This window comes from Mirounga angustirostris, unplaced genomic scaffold (assembly GCF_029215605.1).
Source record: "Mirounga angustirostris isolate CCGP_5_RB_7025 unplaced genomic scaffold, mMirAng1.0.hap1 SCAF_16, whole genome shotgun sequence".
Lineage (NCBI taxonomy): Eukaryota > Metazoa > Chordata > Mammalia > Carnivora > Phocidae > Mirounga > Mirounga angustirostris.
The window spans coordinates 13,446,151-13,466,360 of record NW_026991724.1 but is presented as its reverse complement, the minus strand read 5'-3'; the positions used below and the strand labels follow the sequence as shown (position 1 = coordinate 13,466,360).

Here is a 20,210-nt window from a genome sequence, read left to right as displayed (position 1 = left end):
CAAGCCAACTGGTCTTTAAGATCTGGTGGTAACAGAATCAATGGTATATAAAATAGAAGTTATTATATTTTAATAAAGCAAACATGGATTTAAAACAGTTTGTCTGTTATGTTTACATTAGCGTATTTGACAAAATCGAGTAAGACCATCAAAAACTGCTTTTGCAAGTTTTGATCTAAATGGTTCTCAAGTTATTCATGCTATGGTTACACAATACAAATAATAGATAGACTGCAATTATTTATAATGAATTCACTTTGTCAAGAGATTGTGGCCACAGAATACAGCTCAGATGACACTTGTGTCGAAGAACATTAATTGGCTCAGATAGCTCAAAAGTTCCTGGCTGGATCTAAGGATTTAAATGATGTCATCAGAACTCAGGCTCGTGGCACTGTTTTCATGTGTGGCTTCATTCTTTTTTTAATTTTTTTTTTATTTAAAGATTTTTATTTATTTATTTATTTGAGAGAGGGAGAGTGAGAAACAGCATGAGAGGGGAGAGGGTCAGAGGGAGAAGCAGGCTCCCCGCTGAGCTGGGAGCCCGACGTGGGACTGGATCCCAGGACTCTGGGATCATGACCTGAGCCACCCAGGCGCCCCTCATGTGTGGCTTCATTCTTAACAGCCTCTCTCCTCTCATAGGGGCAAGAGGGCTGCCAGGAGTTTCAAGCTCATATCCCACTTTTTGGCAACCTCAATGGGAAGGAAAGCATGCCTCTTCTTCGGCAGTTCCAATAAAGTCAGAATTAAGTCTCACTGGCTCTGATTGGTTTCACTTTAGTCATTTGCCATGTCCAGAACCAATCACTATGGCCAGAGAGATGTGATATTGGGAAGCCACTCCTGGATTGGGGTAAGGAGTGGGGTGCTTCCCTGAGGAAAAGTGATATTGATCCCTGAAGAAGGGTAAATAGATGCAGGGTAGTAAAAACTTATAAATATCTGACAAATGATTCATTTTTATAATGAAGGTACCTTTGAGGGGCACCTGGGTGGCTCAGTTGGTTAAGCATTCAACTCTTGATTTTGGTTCAGATTATAATCTCATGTGGTTAAGTATTCAACTCTTGATTTTGGTTCAGGTTATGATCTCAGGGTCATGCGATTGAACCCCACATCGGGCTCTGTGTGCTGAGTGTGGAGCCTGCTCTCTCTTTCCTCTCCCTGTCCTCTTCCCCACCTCCCTCGAATACACTCATTCTCTCTCAATATGTCTCAAAAAATTTTTTTTCTAAAAAAAAAATGAAGATATCTTTGAGAAAGAAAGAATAGGTGGTTTAGTGATTCAGCTACTCACCCAATCATTCAACAAATATTTATTGACTCCATGCTAGGCATTATGTTAGGCAGTGTTCAGGATGATGGTCAGTGTCTCTGACCCATGGAACTTGCTCTCTGATGAAGAAGGCAGACATAGAAATTGAGTTACAGGGCGCTTGGGTGGCTCAGTTGGTTAAGCGACTGCCTTTGGCTCAGGTCATGATCCTGGAGTCCCAGGATCGAGTCCCGCATCAGGCTCCCCTCTCAGCAGGGAGTCTGCTTCTCCCTCTAACCCTCCCCCTTCTTGTGCTCTCTCACTCTCTCTCTCTCAAATAAATAAATAAAATCTTAAAAAAAAAAAAGAAATCTAGTTATACAAATTATTTACTCATTATGTGAAAAGTTAAATTGCTATGAGACTTCAGGAAAGGCTTTTTAGAGGCAGTGATGTTTCAACTGACACCTGTAGGGTGAACCTAAGCATGGGGAAGGAGGACGGAAGGAGAGAGTTCCAGAGATTTTACCTCTAAATAACCTTGTAGTTTGATCAGGGTAAACAGGGCAGCCTGACAACCTAGACTGAAGGGGACCAGAGTATACTGGTAGGGTTAATGGACTTGGAAGGAGAGGCTGGGCATTCCAGAGACAAGAACTATGCATTTTGCCATGTCATCTGAGGGTGTCTGTAGTAGTGTCTCATAATTCAGATCCATACATGGATTAAAGACTCTTTCTGAAAGATCTAGCTAAAGCTCAGAGAGTCTCCATTTTAATAGACATTTTCAAAATAGTTTATTGCTTTTTCTTTTGTTATTGTTCTTCAAGTGAGAAGGGGCTGGAAAATATGTCCTTGGTTGCTCGGTGGAGAAACTTAAAATGTTTATTTTTGGCCATTAAAGTTCTGCAAGTAGGTATTCATTGTTAATATAATAAGTTGACACTAATTGTTTCTCAACTGGATACCTAAAATGAATCATGATGTCAAGACATCAGCTCTATAAATCTTGGATTGGGTGGCATGAGTGGATAATCCAGGTTAATTTCAGACATCTAAGCAGTGCTCTCACGTAACTTCTCCCAGTCCTGGGAACTATTTGTGTTGTGCTTCATTTTTGGGTTTTATCCTCAAACTAAAAAAAAAAAAGTTCTTTTTTTGCATTGGAAAATTATTTAGGCATGGATTACGTTTTCTCCCCTTATACCATCTACACTTGGCAAATGAGGATTTCTGCTTCTGAGAAGGGTAGACTAGGTAGTACAGGTCTGTCCTCCTGCCGAGGACAACTAGAAAACCTGGACAGATTATCAACAGAAGCCTGCTTCAAGGCACTAGAAGGCTAATAAGATGGTGAAGAATTATCAGACCAGCTCTAAGAGGAACAGGGACCCAGGGAAATGAGTGCCAAACTTAGAACCCTGAGAGCATACAGATTCCAAGGAAGAAACCAGGAGAGTAAGAGGTGGGGCAGTCTTTGTGGGCTAAGGCAGCAGGGATTGGTGACCAGGGCCTGCCAAGGATAGAGGGGGCCTGGTGAATTGCTCTTTGAGTTTGGACCTCAGAGGGCTCCTTCAAAGGAATAGGGATGAGCTGGAATTTGGCCCATGAAGCCACTTGAATCAAAAAAGCCATAGAGTGGGCAAAGATATCTGCAAAGACATGTAACTGACAAAGTGCATCCAGAATATTTGAAGGACTTCTACAAATCAATAAGAAAAAGACAACCCAACAGAAAGAGTCAAGAGACTTGAACACTTCACAAGACATTTCATAAAAGGGGACATCCAAATGGTCAATCAACATATGCAAAGATACTCAACCTCATTAGTAATCATGGAAATGCAAATTAATACTACAGTGAGCTATGATGATACACCCACCGGATAGCCAAAATTTAGGTTGCTACTAGCAAGTGTTAGGAAGTTTGGGTGGCCCCCAGATCTGTCATACACTGCTGGTAGGAGTATAAAATAATACAATGTCTTTGGAAAACTGTTTGGCATTATCTGCAATAGTTTAAGATATGCTTACCCTATGATCCAGCAGTTCCTAGATATATACTCTGTTTGGCCTTGTGCACAGACAGACATTTATAAGCCCATTCCTAGCTGTCTTATTCACAATAGCCTCAAACTGGAAACAACCCAGATGTTAACCAATAGTAGAATGGATTAATAAATAATAGTATATTTCAAACAGTGGACTATTAAACGAAGAGAAACAGATTACAGGTATATGCAATGAAATAGATAAAGTAGAACAAAAGAAGCCAGACACAGAAGATTGCATACTATGTGATTCCATTGCTTCAAATAAAAACTGGGCAAAACTACAGTGTTTGGGGATGCATACTTACGTAATAAAAGAAAGTCAAGGAAGTGATTTCTACAAAAGTGAAGATGGTGATTGCCTTTAGTGGGGAGAGACAGCTTACTGATTGAGAAGGGATGTGTGGGTCCTTTGGCGGGGGTGGGGGGTGGAGAAGGGGGTGGGTGCGCTGACAGCATTCTGTTTCTTTATCAGGATGATCATTACACAGATGTTCACTTTGTAAGAAATTCGTTGAGCTGTACATTTTGGAGATACCTTTCTGTATGGGTATAAAATTTCACAGTAAAATATTTTAAAAGGGAATGTCACTTTATCTTTTATCTACCTCGTTGTAACTAAAAGCAGAATTTGTCAAGTGCTCAACTGGCAACAATGCTTTTCACTTAGAGATGTGACCAAGCCTGAATGCGGGTGGATATGCAAAGTCAAAATCCAGTTGGATTTCTGGGTGCTTGTTACTGTATGCTAGAGGCCATATCACTAAGTTTCATCTTCACTCCTCAAAGCCAATATGATTTTATTTATAATTAATATAGTACTTTGCAGATAGTAGATACTCTATTAAATTGAAAGATAATTGAATTCCCATGTGAGGATAGTAATCTATTTTGGAACTGTAATACTTGTATATTCTTGGTTTAAATCATGAAAGTGATGTGAATTGGGGCTCACAAATAATAAATAAGAACTTTCTGCAGCTGTGGCTCTCTCTGTTCCTGTCATTGCTGTTAAAAAAAGAAACAACAGACCCCAAATGGTGTCATTTGGGCTCAGTCCATGTCAACAAACCCAGACTTAATACCTAATCTGATTGCAGTTTCAGCCTCTCCTAGGAATATTAACTTGAACCAGTCAATCTGGAATTACCTGGGCAGCACGAGTGAGGTAATCTACCTGATAGATCCCATCCATCCCCTACAGGAAGGTGAGGTTGCCAGAAATAACCCATTATTTTAACTTTTTTCCCTACCCCCGTCTGCCTGTAAAATCCTTGTAGGGCTTTTTGGTGCTCCTTTCTTTTTGCTCAATGGGATGCTGCCTAATTCACGAATAATTGAATAAAGTCCATTTGATCTTCAAATTTAGTCAGGTGAATTTTGTTTTTGTTTTTGTTGTTTTTTTAGAGAGAGAGAGAAAGCACATGCATGGGAGAGTGAGCAGGGGAGGGGTGGAGGGAGAGGGAGAGAGAATCCCAAGCAGGCTGCACACTCAGCGTGGAGCCCAACTTCCGGCTCCATCTCATGACTCTGAGACCACAACCTGAGCCGAATCCAAGAGTCAGAAGCTTAACCAACTGAGCCACCCAGGCACCCCTGAATTTTGTTTTTTAACATTGCCTTCTTCCTGTATGGCCCATACTTGGCTGTTTGACTTTTCACCTGCGTGTGTCTGGCCTGGTTCTACAGTTTGAACAAGTTTCTAGCACTTGACATTTTTCTGTGAGAAGCAGTTCTTTTTGTAATTTGAGGCCTAGGAAAATTAGTTTTCACCATGCCTCTTGTAGTATTTTGATTTATAATACGAAGTATGTATTTGGTCTTCACTCTTTCTGGTACAGAGGTCCTAAAACCTTTGGAATTTCCTAAGTGAGGAAAGCAATAAAGGTCTTTCGTTATGGTAATGAGCTGACTTTTGGACTCCACCTAAGAGTGAGGAGCTGGTTGCCAGGAGAACCAACCATGTGATTAGAGGGCTGCAACTTTCAGTTCCTGCCACCCGGCCCCTCCCCCCACCTCTGGGGAGGGAAGGCTGCAGGGGAGGCTGGAGGGGAGAGGGGCTGGAGGTTGAATCAGTTTTTAATGACCAGTGGTTTAATAAATCATGCCTATGTAGTAAATCCTCCATAAAAATCCAAAAGGACAGGGTTTGGAGACCTTCCAGATTGGCGAACATGTAGAGATTGGGGGATAGTGGTGCCCTTGGAGAGGGCATGGAAGTTCTGCACCCCTTCCCTCATATCTCGTCCTCTGCATGTCTTCTATCTGGCTGTTCCTGAGTTATATCCTTTTATAATAAACCAGTGATCTAGTAAGTAAAATGTTTCTCTGAGTTCTGTGAGTCACTCTAGCAAATTAATCTCACCCGAGAAGGGGATCTTGGGAACCTCTGATTTATCGCTAGTTGGTCAAAAGTATAGGTAACACTCTGGGCTTGTGACTAGCATCTGGTGGTAACGGGGGAGATAGTCTTGTAGGACTGAACCCTTCACCTGTGGAATCTGATGCTGTCTCTGGGTGGATAGTGTCAGAATTGAGTTGAATTGTAGTACAGCCACCTGGTATCCTGAGAGTTGCTTGTTCGTGTAGGGAATAGTGCCCCCCTACCCCCCACCCCCCTGGAATTGGTGACCGGAACAAAATACATCTTCCATTTTCCTTTTCTTCAACATGGGTCAAACAAGAGGATTCTTTTCTGAAATTTGTCTCTTTTATCTACATCAGATATAATAGGTCACACATTCTGCAGAGACAGATTATTTTAAGGAAGTATTTCAAGGAGAAGAGAGCAGAGGCCAGTGTGAAACCTATGAAATCTAAAGTAATCCAATTTAAAAGAGATCAAACAGATAGAAAACCAAGGAGCATAACAGCTTTAGAAACAGTAGAAAAACAGAAGATGAGGTAAGATTAAAAAAATTAGTCCTTTTATTCTGAGTTCCTGGAGAACCCCTTACTGACAACAAATGTCATGTTGCATTTGAGCATTTTTCCTAATTTTTTCTTTGACATTTTCATGCTAAAATGGTGTTTGGGGGTAAAGAAACATTTATTAATGTTCCAGAATATAATTGCCCTGCCCTCACTATAGTAGTAGCAGAACTTGAAGACATGAATGGATTCATTGCTTTTTTTATAAACCAAACATTCTGCTAATACTAAGAACAATTATATGCCAAATACTGTGCAAAGTGAAGTACTTTACACACATTATCTCATTTAATGCTCACACTGAACACCTGGGGTAGATGTGGTAGCTGGCTTCCAAGATGGCTCCCAGTGATCCTCCCTTCCTGGTATTCACATCCTTGTGTGGCTTCTCCCACACTGAATAAGGCTGATTAGTGGGACCAGTAGATGTTGCATAAATGATGGTGTGTGACTTCTGGGTCAGAGAGGACAATTGTTGCTTCGCCCATGGTCTTTTGACTGCTTGCTGTGAAGGTAGCCAATCATCATGCCACAAGGACACTCAAGCAGCCCTCTTGAGAGACCCATGAGGAGAGAACTGAGGTCTCCCACCTAGAGCAAGGACCACCTTCCTAGCCATGTGAGCCAGCCATCTTGGAAGTGGATTTTTCCAGCCTTAGTCAAACCTTCAGATAGCTGCAACCCTTGCTGCCATCTTTGACTACAACCTAAGAGACCCTAAGCCAGAATCACCTAGACCAGCATCTTTCAAATTCCTGAATCACAGAAACTGTGAGAAGTGAGAAATGTTTTGTGTTGTTTCTGAATACTAAGTTTTGGGGCAATTTATTACATTGTAATAAGTAACTACTGTTATTTCCATTATACAGATGAGAAAACTAAGGTTTGGGAAGATAATAAAACCCACGTCTGATGACTCCAAACCCTCTGGGCTTAACAAAAACAAAATACTTCCTTAGGGTTTATTACCACTGACAGTACCTTCTGAGAGGAAAAAAAAATTTTTTTTCAAAACTATGGGAAAGCATTTTTATTCTGTCAACCTATATATTTGGTTAAACGTGTTAGAGGCATGTGGGCAACTGCACTGCACAGGTAAGTATGAAATGTAGTGCTTCTGATGGAAGTTCTTTGAGATTTGTTTTCATCTTCCATGTTGCTCACTGGGTAGAAAAGATTTTAACTTGTTCTGAGATTTAACCTGGGAGCACATATGCCAGTTTTTTGTTTGACTTTGCAGCAAAGGAGGGGCTTGGGGATAGAAGAAGAAGGTAGGAATAAAAATGCGAGGAAAGGAGTCTTTGAGAATTTAGGATGAAAGGAAAGCAAGAAGAGATAGAGCTGAGGGATGGGGTGGAGTTCAGGTGATCATGATAGTTATTTATGTGACACATACATGTCCCCACAGTGTCTGGGGGCATTCCCTAATTTAATGATACATGTCATGAAATTCTGCCTTAGCAGGCCAGCAACCCATTCTGCATTTGATCACTTTTAGACTCAGCTCCCTTATGAGTTCCTAGAGGTGAACAAAACTCAACTTTGTGCAGAAAATTAATTTTGTGCTTAAGAATACCCTAAAACTTTTTTTTTTAAAGAATCCAATGCTGCAAATCAAGGCAGAGCTTTAATGCAAACCCCTTCCTGCCCAGTCTCCCTCCTAAGAGTTAGCTGAGAATACATTTTCTTGTCTTTTCTGTGAAAGAAGATATTGTGACTTAACCTAGACTCTGTTTCATAGAAACACAGAAGGAACCCAAGATTGACATTTATTTATTTATTTTTAAAAGATTTTATTTATTTATTTGAGACAGAGAGAATGAGAGACAGAGAGCATGAGAGGGAGGAGGGTCAGAGGGAGAAGCAGACTCCCTGCTGAGCAGGGAGCCCGATGCGGGACTCGATCCCGGGACTCCAGGATCATGACCTGAGCCGAAGGCAGTCGCTTAACCAACTGAGCCACCCAGGCGCCCCAAGGTTGACATTTAAATTAAGGAACACAAAAGAGAGAAATAGTTCTTCTGAGAAACATTTCAGTCTTATGAAAATTCTCTTTTAATGAATGCAATTTAATATTAAATTAAATTCAAATATTAACTGAGCCTTTTTTCTTTGTATTCACACATAATCCCTACAGTCAAGCTTACATTCTGGAGGTAGAGACAGGCTTATAAGCAAATAATTGCAATACAGTGTATTACCTTCAATAATAAAGGCATATGCAAAGGACAGAATGATTGACACTCTTTGTTTGCATTAAGGAAAGCCTTACTTCTGGGGACCCTTGAGATGGGTTTTGTGGGATGAATAGAAGTTTGGTAGGCGGATGGGGATAGGGAAGTGAGAAGAAAGGATGGGCTTATAGAAGTGTACAGAGGTGTGAAATAGCCAGGTATATTTGGGGACCAAAGTCATTTGTATGGATTAATTAATTTAATACATTTATTAAATAAACATATGTATGAGGTACTGTACTGGGCAGTGAGAATACAGTGATGGAAAAGACAAAGTTTCTGTCCTTAAGAAACTTAACAGTCTATTGGCAGAGGGAGATGAATAAATAACCATGATGGGGTGGGCATGAGATCATAAAGAAGGGGCAGCCTTGGAGGGTCAGAGAAGGCTTCCTGAAAGAGATGGTATCTGAGCCCAGAAAAACAAATGGAAGTTGTGGTGGGGGTGGGGGTGCAGAAGGAAAGGGGTTCCAGGTGGTATGTACAAGTCTGGAGGTGTGTGAGCATTTGAGAGATTGTGAACTGCAAGTTGAACATCAAGTACAAGAAGAGCAAGTTCCTGGTATGTATGTCATGCTCAGAAGCTTACAGAATATTCTAGACTAAAGGATTTTAGGCAGGGAAATGACATGACCATGTTTTCCCTTTAGAAAGGTCACTGTGGCTTCAGTGCAGAGAGTGGCTAGGGAATGGGGATGTTGTGAGGATGTGATGCTGGAGTCAAGGAGGTCAGTTAATAGGTTGTTCTAGTCAAGACATGAGGGTTACATTAACAAAGGAGGCCCACAGGGATGAAAAGGAAGAGTTGGATTTGTGAGATATTCAGGAGGTCGAGGCAGAATAATGTCATGATTAAGTGTGTGAACTCTGGAACCAGAGTGACTGGCTCTCTTCCCAGCTCTAGCCTTTACTAGTATGGGAACTGGGGCAGGTTACTTACCTTCTCTGTGCCTCTGGGTTTTTTAATCTGTGATTTGGGGAGAATAATTGTACCTACGTCTAGTGCATAATGCTTGGAACACTGTCTGGTTCATAGTAAGTGTCCAATAAACATTTAGTTACTATATGACTGATTGGAGGAGAGACTGGCCATAGATGACACCTGAATTGGGGGTGTGGGCAATTGTGTGAATGGTGATTCCATTCTCAGAGGAATGCAGGAGAGAGCAGGTCTGGGGGGCATGCTGGGCTTGAGGTGGCTGGGGACACCCAGGTGGAGACATCTTGTATGCAGTGGGGTCAATGGCATGGAGCTCAGAGGGATCTGGGGAGGCATAAATCCTCTAGAATTGCCAGAGGGCACGGAATAGAGGGGAACCCTGGAATAGGCTGCTGGGGAGAGAGCTGACAGTCAATAGGATGGCAGGTGTACAGGGGCCAGCGGAAGCCAGCGACTCTGAATTTGTGGTGACATGGTGTGCGCTGTTGTGTAGTTTTCTCCAGCAGTCCTCATGGCCTGGGGGTGGGAGAGAAGAGCAGAGGGACTGACCCAGGATTGGGGTTTCACTGGCTGAGACAGCAAGACCCGGAATCAGGGTGTTGACAGTAGTGCTCAGAGCCAGGCTGGGGTTAACTGAGAGATGTAGGCAGCAGAGGCAAGAGTGAAGCCTGAGAAGGGGCGGGGGAGCAGAAGGGGTTGAGTGTGATTCTGGGACTGCTGGCTTGAGAAAGTGATCATGGAAACCACGTGCATGTGCATGCAGGCTGTACAGGGGAACGGAGGGTGGAAAGAGATATAATGGCTATTGAAATAGAATTCAAGGAGTTTGTGAAGTTAATTTTTAAAAAATAAAAATTTCTTCTTGGTGGAAACTGAAGATGTGGCGATATGCCTAGCTGGTACAATAAATGCCCTAATAAAAGTGTTATAATCCAGACCTCTTCAGTTAAAAAGTTACCTGGTTCAAAAAAAAAAAAAAAAAAAAAAGTTATTTGGTTCATGGCTCCTTTTACCATATTTTTGACCTGAGGGTGGTCTTTAAAAGCAGGGTGTTATGGTGACTGATGGATTACATGAGTCAAGGCATTCCAGGGACATTAATGCATTTGGCCTATTTGCACGGATTCAGGTTTGTATTAGATATTGGAACAGCTGGGTAGGTGATTGTCATTTTTAATAACACTCCTGAATATTGTCTAATTTACTGGTTGAGGGTTCATTAGAAATTCACAGGCATCCTGGGGACGCCTGGGTGGCTCAGTCGTAAGCGTCTGCCTTCGGCTCAGGTCATGATCCCAGGGTCCTGGGATCGAGCCCCGCATCGGGCTCCCTGCTCAGCGGGGAGCCTGCTTCTCCCTCTCCCGCTCCCACTGCTTGTGTTCCCTCTCTCACTGTGTCTCTCTCTGTCAAATAAATAAATAAAATCTTAAAAAAAAAAAAAAGAAATTCACAGGCATCCATTAAATACAAGGCACTATGCATTACAGTCTCTACCTCAAGGAGTCTATGGTCTATTAAGATCAGAATAAGCACACACGTAACTGTAAAGGAGAAAGTTTTAGGTGTCATAAAAGAGAGAAAAAGTAAGATACTGGAAGGTCAGAGATGTTGAACAATCACTTCCAGCTGGTAAGATCAGAAAGAAATTGCTTTGATAAGGAACTGACATTTGAATCAGGAAGGGATCTGTGTAGAGGTAAAGAAAGGACATTGCAGTCAGAAGGAGCAGTGTGAGCAGATTTTTAGGGAAAAATACCTTACCCTTTGTAGTTAAGAAGCTGCAAAAGCATGATCCAAGTATGGCAGGCTGCAATTATAGTAAGGTATTAGTGATCAAAACGGGAAAAAAACAAACAGGAAAATGGTCAGGATTTTTAAAGTACTTAAGAAATTAGTTATAGAAAGAAATCAGTTTTAGTAAAAAATACCTGAGTCATCAGATTTTAACAAGATAACTGCTTTGTATTTTGCTTTGATAAAGAGAAAGTCATATTTCTCTTCTGTTGAAATAGAAATTTAAGTCACAGCATATCTTATGAATACACCTTTTCTTTTTTAAAAGATTTTATTTATTTGAGAGAGAGAGAGAGCACAAGTGGGGTAGGGGGAGCAGAGGGGGAGGGAGAAACAGACTCCCTGATGAGCAGGGAGCCCCATGGGGGGCTCCATCCCAGGACGCTGAGTTCATGACCTGAGCTGAAGGCAGGCACTTAACCAACTGAGCCACCCAGGTGCCCCATGAATACATCTTTTCATACTTAGAGTACATCCACCAGCAAAAGATATTTATTCATCAAAGGATATGCACAGTTTTTAAAGATTGCCAAAATGAAGTTACAGATTTATATGTTACTTGTAGCATGTGAAGGCCCACCTTTATAACATCCTCATTAACAATGAGTTTTACCTGTCTTTTTCGTTTTTTCTTGAAAAACTTTTAAAATAAATTTTATTTTGAAATAACTGTAGGTTCACAGGAAGTTGCAAAGAAAGTACAGACACAGAGAGGTCTCATGTACCCTTGACCTCCTATTTCCCCCATGGTTACATCTTACATAACTATAGCATAATATCAAAATAAGAAAATTGTCATTGGCACAATGTATATGTGTAGTTCTACGTGAATTTATCGCATGTGTAGATTTATATAACTTCCACCACAATCAAGATACAGAAAATTCCTTTATTAGGTTTAGTAATAGCTCTAGAAATTGAACTCATAACTTAAAAGAATTGAAAAACTTACCTTTAGCAAGTCTTCTCTTATTTACCCCACCTCTATAAGCCTTAAGATTTTGCCTGTCATCTTATTTCTTCTCTATGTGTCTATTTTATCACCACAGATATCCCCCCACCACCATCCCTAACCCCTGGCAACCACTACTTTGTTCTTCATCTCTGTAATTTTATTATTTGAGACTCTTATGTAAATGGAATCCCACAGTATGCAAACTTTTGGGATTATTGTCTTTTTTCACTTCTTTTTGTCCCTGAAATCCATCCACGTTCTGTTACCAGCAGTCTGTTCCTTTTTATTGCTGAGTAATGTTCTGCTCTACCATGTACCACTGTTTGGTTCACCATTCCCCTGCTGAGGGACATTTGGGTTGTGAAAGCTGCTATGAATAATCATGCACAGGATTTTGTATGTACTGATATTTTTAATTATGAAAAATTTAAAACATGCCCAAAGTGGAGAGAATAGTGTAGTCTTCAATGGTTGTCAATATTCTCCCATTCTTATTTCTTCTATCCTCTTCCCTCACACACCCACACTTGCATTCATATACCCCACACACATTTTTTCCTGGAGTATTATAATGTAAATCTCAGACATAATTTCCCTTTACCTGTAAATGCTACATATCTCTAACAGATAAGAACATTCTTTTAAAAATTCATACCCCTAGTACCATTATCCTACCAAAGAACCGATAATTATTTTATATTATCTATTATTCACTTATTTGAATCCTGATCCAAATGAAGTGCACCCTTGCATTTGGTTGGTTTAGAACTCTTTTAATTTATACTATAACTGTCCCCTGCCCACAACTCTCTGATGCTATTTATTAGTTGAATAAAGTAGGTCATTTTCCTATAACATTTCCTACATTCTTGATTTGGCTTAGTTGTATTCCTTCAGAATATGCTTGTTCCTCCATTCCCTGTGTCTCCTGCAACCTGGCTGGTAAGGTCTAGAGGTGTAATTAGATTTTTGTTAATAGTCCTACATAGCTGGTGCTGTTTAGTGCATCATGTGTGGAGGCACATAGTATGTCTGGTTTTCACGCATTTAACGTTAAGATTGGTTCAGAGGGCTCTGCTGTTGTTAGCCTGATTGAGCCATTATACAGTTCTTCAGTAACATCTTTCCTAATGGTTTTAGCATTGATGATCATTTGTTTCATTAGGGGCTACATAATGGTCATCATTTTTCTGTTGTTTCTTCTGAGTTTATTAGGTGGAATTCCTTTATGAAGAATCATTTTCCTTCCTTAACTATTTGGTTAACTTGCAATGCAATTTGTACCAAAAAAGTGCACGATAAATGGTTCTTTCCTTTTATTATTTCCAAAATAATTAGTTTAGTGCCATCGCAACTTCCAAAGGTGACCAATGATTTTTTAGTAACATTTGAACTTAAATTTTCAGAGACTTATCCATTGCAGACTTAAAAAAAAAAATATTCAAATTGTCCTATCTTTGGTGAATGGGAACTCCTCCTGGGTCCTTTAGACACAACCCCAGTGGCCTTTGATAATGTCCTTGTTTATAGTAAAATAGAATGTTCCAAGTTTATCTTATACATTTCATGCCTCAGACCTCAAATTACCCATTTTTCCAAGGAGCTGTGGTTCCTTTTAGTGGAAAGTGGTATTTAGAGGCCACAATATGTCCTTGACTATTATTGCTTACTGGGCCTTCATTGTTTCTGGGCTCTTTCAGTAGGTAGATTATTTAAAAGAAAATAATCATGAGCTCATACTTGGTTTCAATTTAAATGTAAGATTATAGGGTTTCTTAATATAAAAATTTCCTTGGTTTTATTTTTTCTTAAGCTGAATTGCTTGGTTCCTAACAATATTGCTTTAACTACTTGTTTTAAAAATATTATTATTGGGGCACCTCGCTGGCTCAGTCAGTAGAACATGCAAACTCTTGGTCTTGAGGTTGTGAGTTCAAGCCCCATGTTGGGCCTACAGCAAAAAAAATATATTATTACCAGTATTATGACTAACAATAAGACTAGTATTTAATGAAGACAGTCATAATACTGTGTTTTAAGGTCAGTTGGAGTAATTGTTTTCTCTTTGTGGTTATGACACCAGCTTCATATATAGCAAGGTTCATTTCTTTCAGTTGGCTTTCAGTTTTTATGAATTGATTTTTTTAGGGGCGTCTGGGTGGCTCAGTCGGTTGAGCGACTGACTCTTGCTTTCAGCTTGGGTCATGATCTCAGGGTCGTGAGATGGAGCCCCGTGTTGGGCTCTATGCTCAGCATGGAGTCTGCTTGGGATTCTCTCTCTTCCTCTGCCCCTTCTGCTTATGTGGGCTCTCTCTCAAATAAACAAATCGTAAAAAAAAAAAAAAAAAAAAAAAAAAAAAGTTGATTTTTAAGCATTTTAAAATGTATTTTTAATAACTTTGTTGAGATAAAACTCACATACCATACAATTCACCCTTAAGGTGTATATACAACTCAGCAGTTTTTAGTGTATTTACAAATATGTGTAATCATCACCACAGTCAATTTTAGAACATTGTCATCTTAGTAAGATATCCCATACCTTTTAGCCATCATCCCCTGCCCCATCCCTTCGTTTCTTCCAGCCCTAGGCAACCACTAATTTATTTTTTCTCTCTAGAGATTTCCCCATTCTGGACAGTTCATGTGCATAGACTCATATAATACGGGGTCTTTTTTAACTGGCTTATTTTCCTGAGCTTAATGTTTTTGAGGTTCTTCCATGTCTCTGTGATCCAAGGGGGGTTATTTCAGCCTCACCCCTGGGTTCTGGGGCTTTCACAAAGGCATCTTATCTATGGATAGTTTCTCATTGGTCTTTTTGTGAGAGACTGAAGTTGGCAATCACCTATTCCACCGTGTTGGTGACATCACTTCCCATATGACCTTGTATCATTTTTACACATTACAGCTGATTTATTATCTTTCTCTGTTTAGTATGTTTTCTTTGCTTTTTCTAATTTCTTTTGGTATTTAGGAAGGTTTACTTTTTTTTTTTTTTAGATTTTATTTATTTGACCGAGAGAGACACAGAGAGAGAAGGAACACAAGCAGGGGGAGTGGGAGTGGGAGAAGCAGGCTTCCCGCTGAGCAGGGAGCCCTACGCGGGGCTCGATCCCAGGACCCTGGGACCATGACCCGAGCTGAAGGCAGACGCTTAACGACTGAGCCACCCAGGCGCCCCTAGGAAGGTTTACTTTTATGTTTAGTAGTTTTTTGGTGTATAAACCCTTTGAAATGGCTACATTAGTAATTTATTGCTGTATAATAAATTACCCCAAAATTAGTAGCTTGAAACAGTGAATATTAGTTTTCTCAGAACCTAGGTGTGGCTGATTAGTTGGGTGCCTCTTCCTCAGTGTCTGTTATGCATCTATAGGCAAGCTGTTGGCTGGGCCTGTAGTCATCTAAAGGCTCAAATGGGGCTGGCAAATCTTCCTTCAAGCTCATTCACAGGGTTGTTGGAAGGCCTCAGAAGACCCACTTCCAAGATGACTCATGTCATTGCTAGCAGGCTTGGTCCCTCACCACATGGGCCTCTCTGTAAGCTTTCTGAGTGTCTGCCCAGTGTGGCAGCTAATGATCTGAGAGAGAACCAGACGATACCCAAGATGGAACCAAGTCTCTTTATAACTAATCTCAGAAGCGACATCCATCACTTGTGCTGTATTATATTTGTTAGACTACCTAAGGACAGCCCGCACTCAAGGGCAGGGGATTACACAAATACATGAGTGCTTGGAAACAGGCGTCACTGACTGCCATTGTATGGGCTTTCTGCTATAATTCCCATAAGCTCCTTTATTCTATCTGGTTAAATAGCTTGACTCCTACCTATTACTGATACAGGTATTAATGATCTTGTTCTACTTTTAACTTTATTTCTATTTTGTACTTTTCTTTTAAAATTGCATTCTTTCAACTTTGTCAGAAAATATGTTTAAATTCTATTTTCTCCTCATGTCTTCAATTTCATTATTAAAATTAGCTCTACAATTAAATACATGAAATGTTCATTGTCAGTCCTCTTGCTGAAGTTCCCCAGTCACCTATTGGTTGGCTGAAGCCCATCCTCTAGGAGATTCCTCAGGAAGGGAACTTGTTTACAATTTTCCCTGAGCTTGTACATGTTCAAAACTCCCTTTCTGTAGCTTCAGTAATTGAGGGAGAGCTTGGCTATATATAAAATCCTTGGCTCACACTTTTAAAAATTTTTGGAAAACATTGTCCTCCATTTTCCCATTTCATAGGTTGCTTTTTCAAGGTCCAATGACATCTAATTCTCTTGCCCCTGTAAGTTATTTTACCTTTTGGCCTGGAGGCTATGTGGAGTTAAAAAATTTCTCTAAATGTCTAATTGTTGTGCTAAGATAGGACTCAGAGTTGACCATCTGGGTCTGTTTTCATGGGCAGCTACCAGTTCCTTTTCATTATGTTTTCTTTTATATCTGGAAACCTTTTTATTGGATGATAGTTTTAAATATTAGTTCCACTCCAGAACTTTATTTTTCTTCTTCATGGGCTCCAGTTATAGCGTGCTGGGTCTTCTTTTGACTGTGCTATTTCAATCATTTGTTCTCTGATTTTTTTTTTCTTTTTTAAACATTTCATATTCATTTCCTTGGGTGTTTTACTGCTTTACTTCTGTGTACCTTACTACATTTTCATTCTGATCTGTTTTTCTTTTGGCACCTCTTTCCTCACTGTTTTGGTCTGGTAATGACTTATTGTCCTGTGAGCTTTTTAATGACTTTTATGGTTTTTTACTTGACATTGTATCCAAGCATTTTTAGTTTTTGTTTGTTTGTTTGTTTGTGTTTTTTGGGCACAGAGTTGGATAAACTAGCTGGTTATTACTGAAAACAGAAATCCCCACTTAGTCATAAATGGGCCTCCACAGTTGCAAGTGTCCTACTACAAGGCATAAGGAAGGATATGTAGAGGGGAGATGTCCTATCTCTTTGATTTGGAGATACGGAGTGGCTGTTAAACTTCAAAAATTCTGCAGAAACTTCCTCTTCCTTATTTTATCTCATGCTACTTTTTTAGTCTCTGCCCAGCTTGAAGGCCTGAAGCCTTGTGTTTTTTCTGTTTGGAGGGTGTCATGAGAGAGAATTGTCAAATAAGTATAAAGTAGCAAACTATGAAGTGTATTTATTGAGCAGTGTTTATTTGTTAATCTGGGAGGATAAAAGTACCAAATGTAGGAACTACTTGTATTTTCAGGTCTTCCCTGAGCTCAGTCCAGAATCACTTGGTTTGTCTAAAAGGAATCCTAGACTTTGGGATAAGGCTAAAGCTGGACTAATTACATGGAATAGACTCCTCTAATTAAGGCATTTGTTACAAGTATTTGATGTATTTTTGAAGATTAGTCTTTTCTAAACCTTTTGTATTCAAGAAAGCTTTAAAAAAATTGTGACCTGTATTCAGGAATTAACTGTATTTGTTCTAAAACCTTTTTTTTTTTTTTTCACTTCTAGGTGAATGAAGGAAATCACTAAAAATGACCAGTAGAAGACTCGAGGAGTCTATGGGGGCCGTTCAGATGGGGTTAGTCAGAATGCTGAAAGGATTCCAAAGCAAGGTTCTACCACCCTTGAGTCCAAGGGTCGTTACAAAAGAAGAAGCAAATCGAATGGTAATGTACCCGAGACTTTTAAGTGTAAAATACTTAATGCAGTCTCCTCAAGAGGATGACAGTGGCTACATGGCATTCTCAGAAATCAAACAGAGAATTACTGACTGATAATATCAATTTAGATAACATGGCAGCTTGCTGCAGAGCAGAGGTACCTCTTAAAAGCCCGAGAAGTTTTTGAAATTACATACCTCAGAGTAGAGACTTGAATTGCTTAAGTTAATCAGTTGAAGTAAGACTCTGCAAGGAAATTATTATGGTTTTCTAAATGTTAGGTTGAACCCTATGAGACTGTCATTTGTGTAGTACAAAAACAATGAGGTATCAGAATTTCATAGGGTTTGACCTCAACAGTATATTACCTGTTGCTTGGCAAGAGTTATTTCTGTTTGCACATTTGTAGAACAGAGAGTATCAAAATGATGACTATATGGTATCAAGTAAAAATGCATTTTTCTCTGTCCTTTAAAATAAAACATATTTCTATTTTTAAAGAGTTATAATAGCTTGGTGAGAATGGAATTATAAACTACATGCTATAGAAAATATCAGTAACAATTTACAGGGTTCAAGATAGTATTCACCAAATTTTAAAAACCAGTCTCAAGTTATGTTCTGAGAAGAAAAGTAAAACCTATCATCACTCTCTTTTGGGGTGGTTATCATTTCATATTTAAAGTAACTCCTGACTTTTTGCTTTTAAGACTTCATTATTTTTTTAAAAGATTTTATTTATTTATTTGAGATAGAGAGCACAAGGGAAGGCAGAGGGAGAAACAGACTCCCCGCTGAGCAGGGAGCCTGATGTGGGGCTCGATCCCAGGACCCTGAGATCACGACCTGAGCCGAAGGCAGATGCTTAACTGACTGAGCCACACAGGCACCCCAAGACTTAATTATTTTTATTTATACTGTGACACAGCTGATACCTCTTAACATTTTAGTACCGGGTTCCAATCAAAAAGAACCTAAAAAACCAGGTAAGAAGCAGCATTAGAAATATGCCTTCATTTATATGGATTCAATCACAGAAATTAATTCTGTAGGGATTTTGAAGAGCATTGATTTTAACACAAGGTGAAATGAATCAGCTAAATTATATACCTCTGGATGTTTTAAAAATCTTGGTACATACTTAAGCATTATGTTGCTGTGAATGATTATCATCCCCTTGCGTATAAAGTAAGCCCTGGAACATTCCAGAACAACAATAAGCAAATAATAATGTCTGGTCCTGGGTAAATAAGCCTTGTTGAGTTATTTATTTAAATGATAGGTTACATTTTTTTCTCATAACATTAGAAAGTGTTAAAGCATTTTGTGTTCATCTTTGGGTGTGTGAATATGAGTGGCTGCTGGATCTGCTGATGGGCTTAGGGCTCTTTTAAAACAAGGTCAAAATGTGCTCCTGTGATTTCTAAGAAGTTCAAACTCATTCCTAAGCTGTGCAGTCACACTCCCTAGATCCTTTCCATTTCACAAGATTCCTCTTTAACCTCCTATTATAGCAGGAGAGCTAAACACCCAAATGCTTTGCTTGTATGTTGTAACTTCAGTTGAGAAGTAGAAGCATTTCACGTTCCTCAGCTCTGAAAACTAGAAGTGATTATGGAAGCAGAGTTGTATGCTCAGATGCTTCTTCTGAGCGTAAATGTTAAGCTCTTTGGATATGTTCCTATGCAATTTCTTTCTTTTTTTTTCAATATTTTATTTATTTATTTGACAGAGAGAGACGGAACACAAGCAGGGGGAGTGGAAGAGGGAGAAATAGGCTCCCTGCTGAGCAGGGAGCCCGATGCAGGGCTCGATCCCAGAACCCTGGGATCATGACCCGAGCTGAAGGCAGATGTTTAACGACTGACCCACCCAGGCACCCCTCCTGTGCAATTTCTTGACTCCCCACCCCCTGTTTCTTTTTTGTGATTTCTTCAAAATCACAAGGAAACTGCAACCACATGTCATTTGAAATTAGTGTGCAAAGAGCTTAAAAGTGCACAGGTACTTCTCTTGTATTATTTAGTTAATTTAAATATTTCATAAGGGAACTTAGTGGCATTCCAGACTTATCCTGAAAGCTGAAAACACATGCCATTCATTACTGGCACTCATGAAAACACTGTTTCAGTATAACCATTTATGAGTCTTCAGCTGTTTTGTTTTAAATTCTAGTTGACACCCTCGGAGTTCCTGAAGGAAATGTCCCTCACCACAGAGCAGAGACTGGCTAATACACGGTTGATGTGCCGACCACAGATCATCGAACTTTTAGATATGGGGGAAACAACGCATCAAAAGGTAGCTGCCTTCTGTCATACTTGCTTATGAGGCAGGCCCTGTAACTATGTGAACATTCTAGAACAACAGGAACTAAGTAATGGTTATTGTTTCTGGGCTCATTCCTTATTG

General features: G+C 39.8%; 1 protein-coding gene across 1 annotated transcript in view; it reads left to right on the top strand.

The window, feature by feature from the left end:
* Positions 1-20,210, top strand: part of HYDIN (HYDIN axonemal central pair apparatus protein) — a 358,851-nt gene that overhangs the window by 31,999 nt on the left and 306,642 nt on the right. The window contains exons 2-3 of the mRNA XM_045890776.3: positions 17,647-17,804; positions 19,974-20,099. Coding sequence (XP_045746732.1) covers positions 17,670-17,804; positions 19,974-20,099 — 261 coding nt within the window. The 5' untranslated portion in view covers positions 17,647-17,669. The remainder of the gene's footprint in view (positions 1-17,646; positions 17,805-19,973; positions 20,100-20,210) is intronic.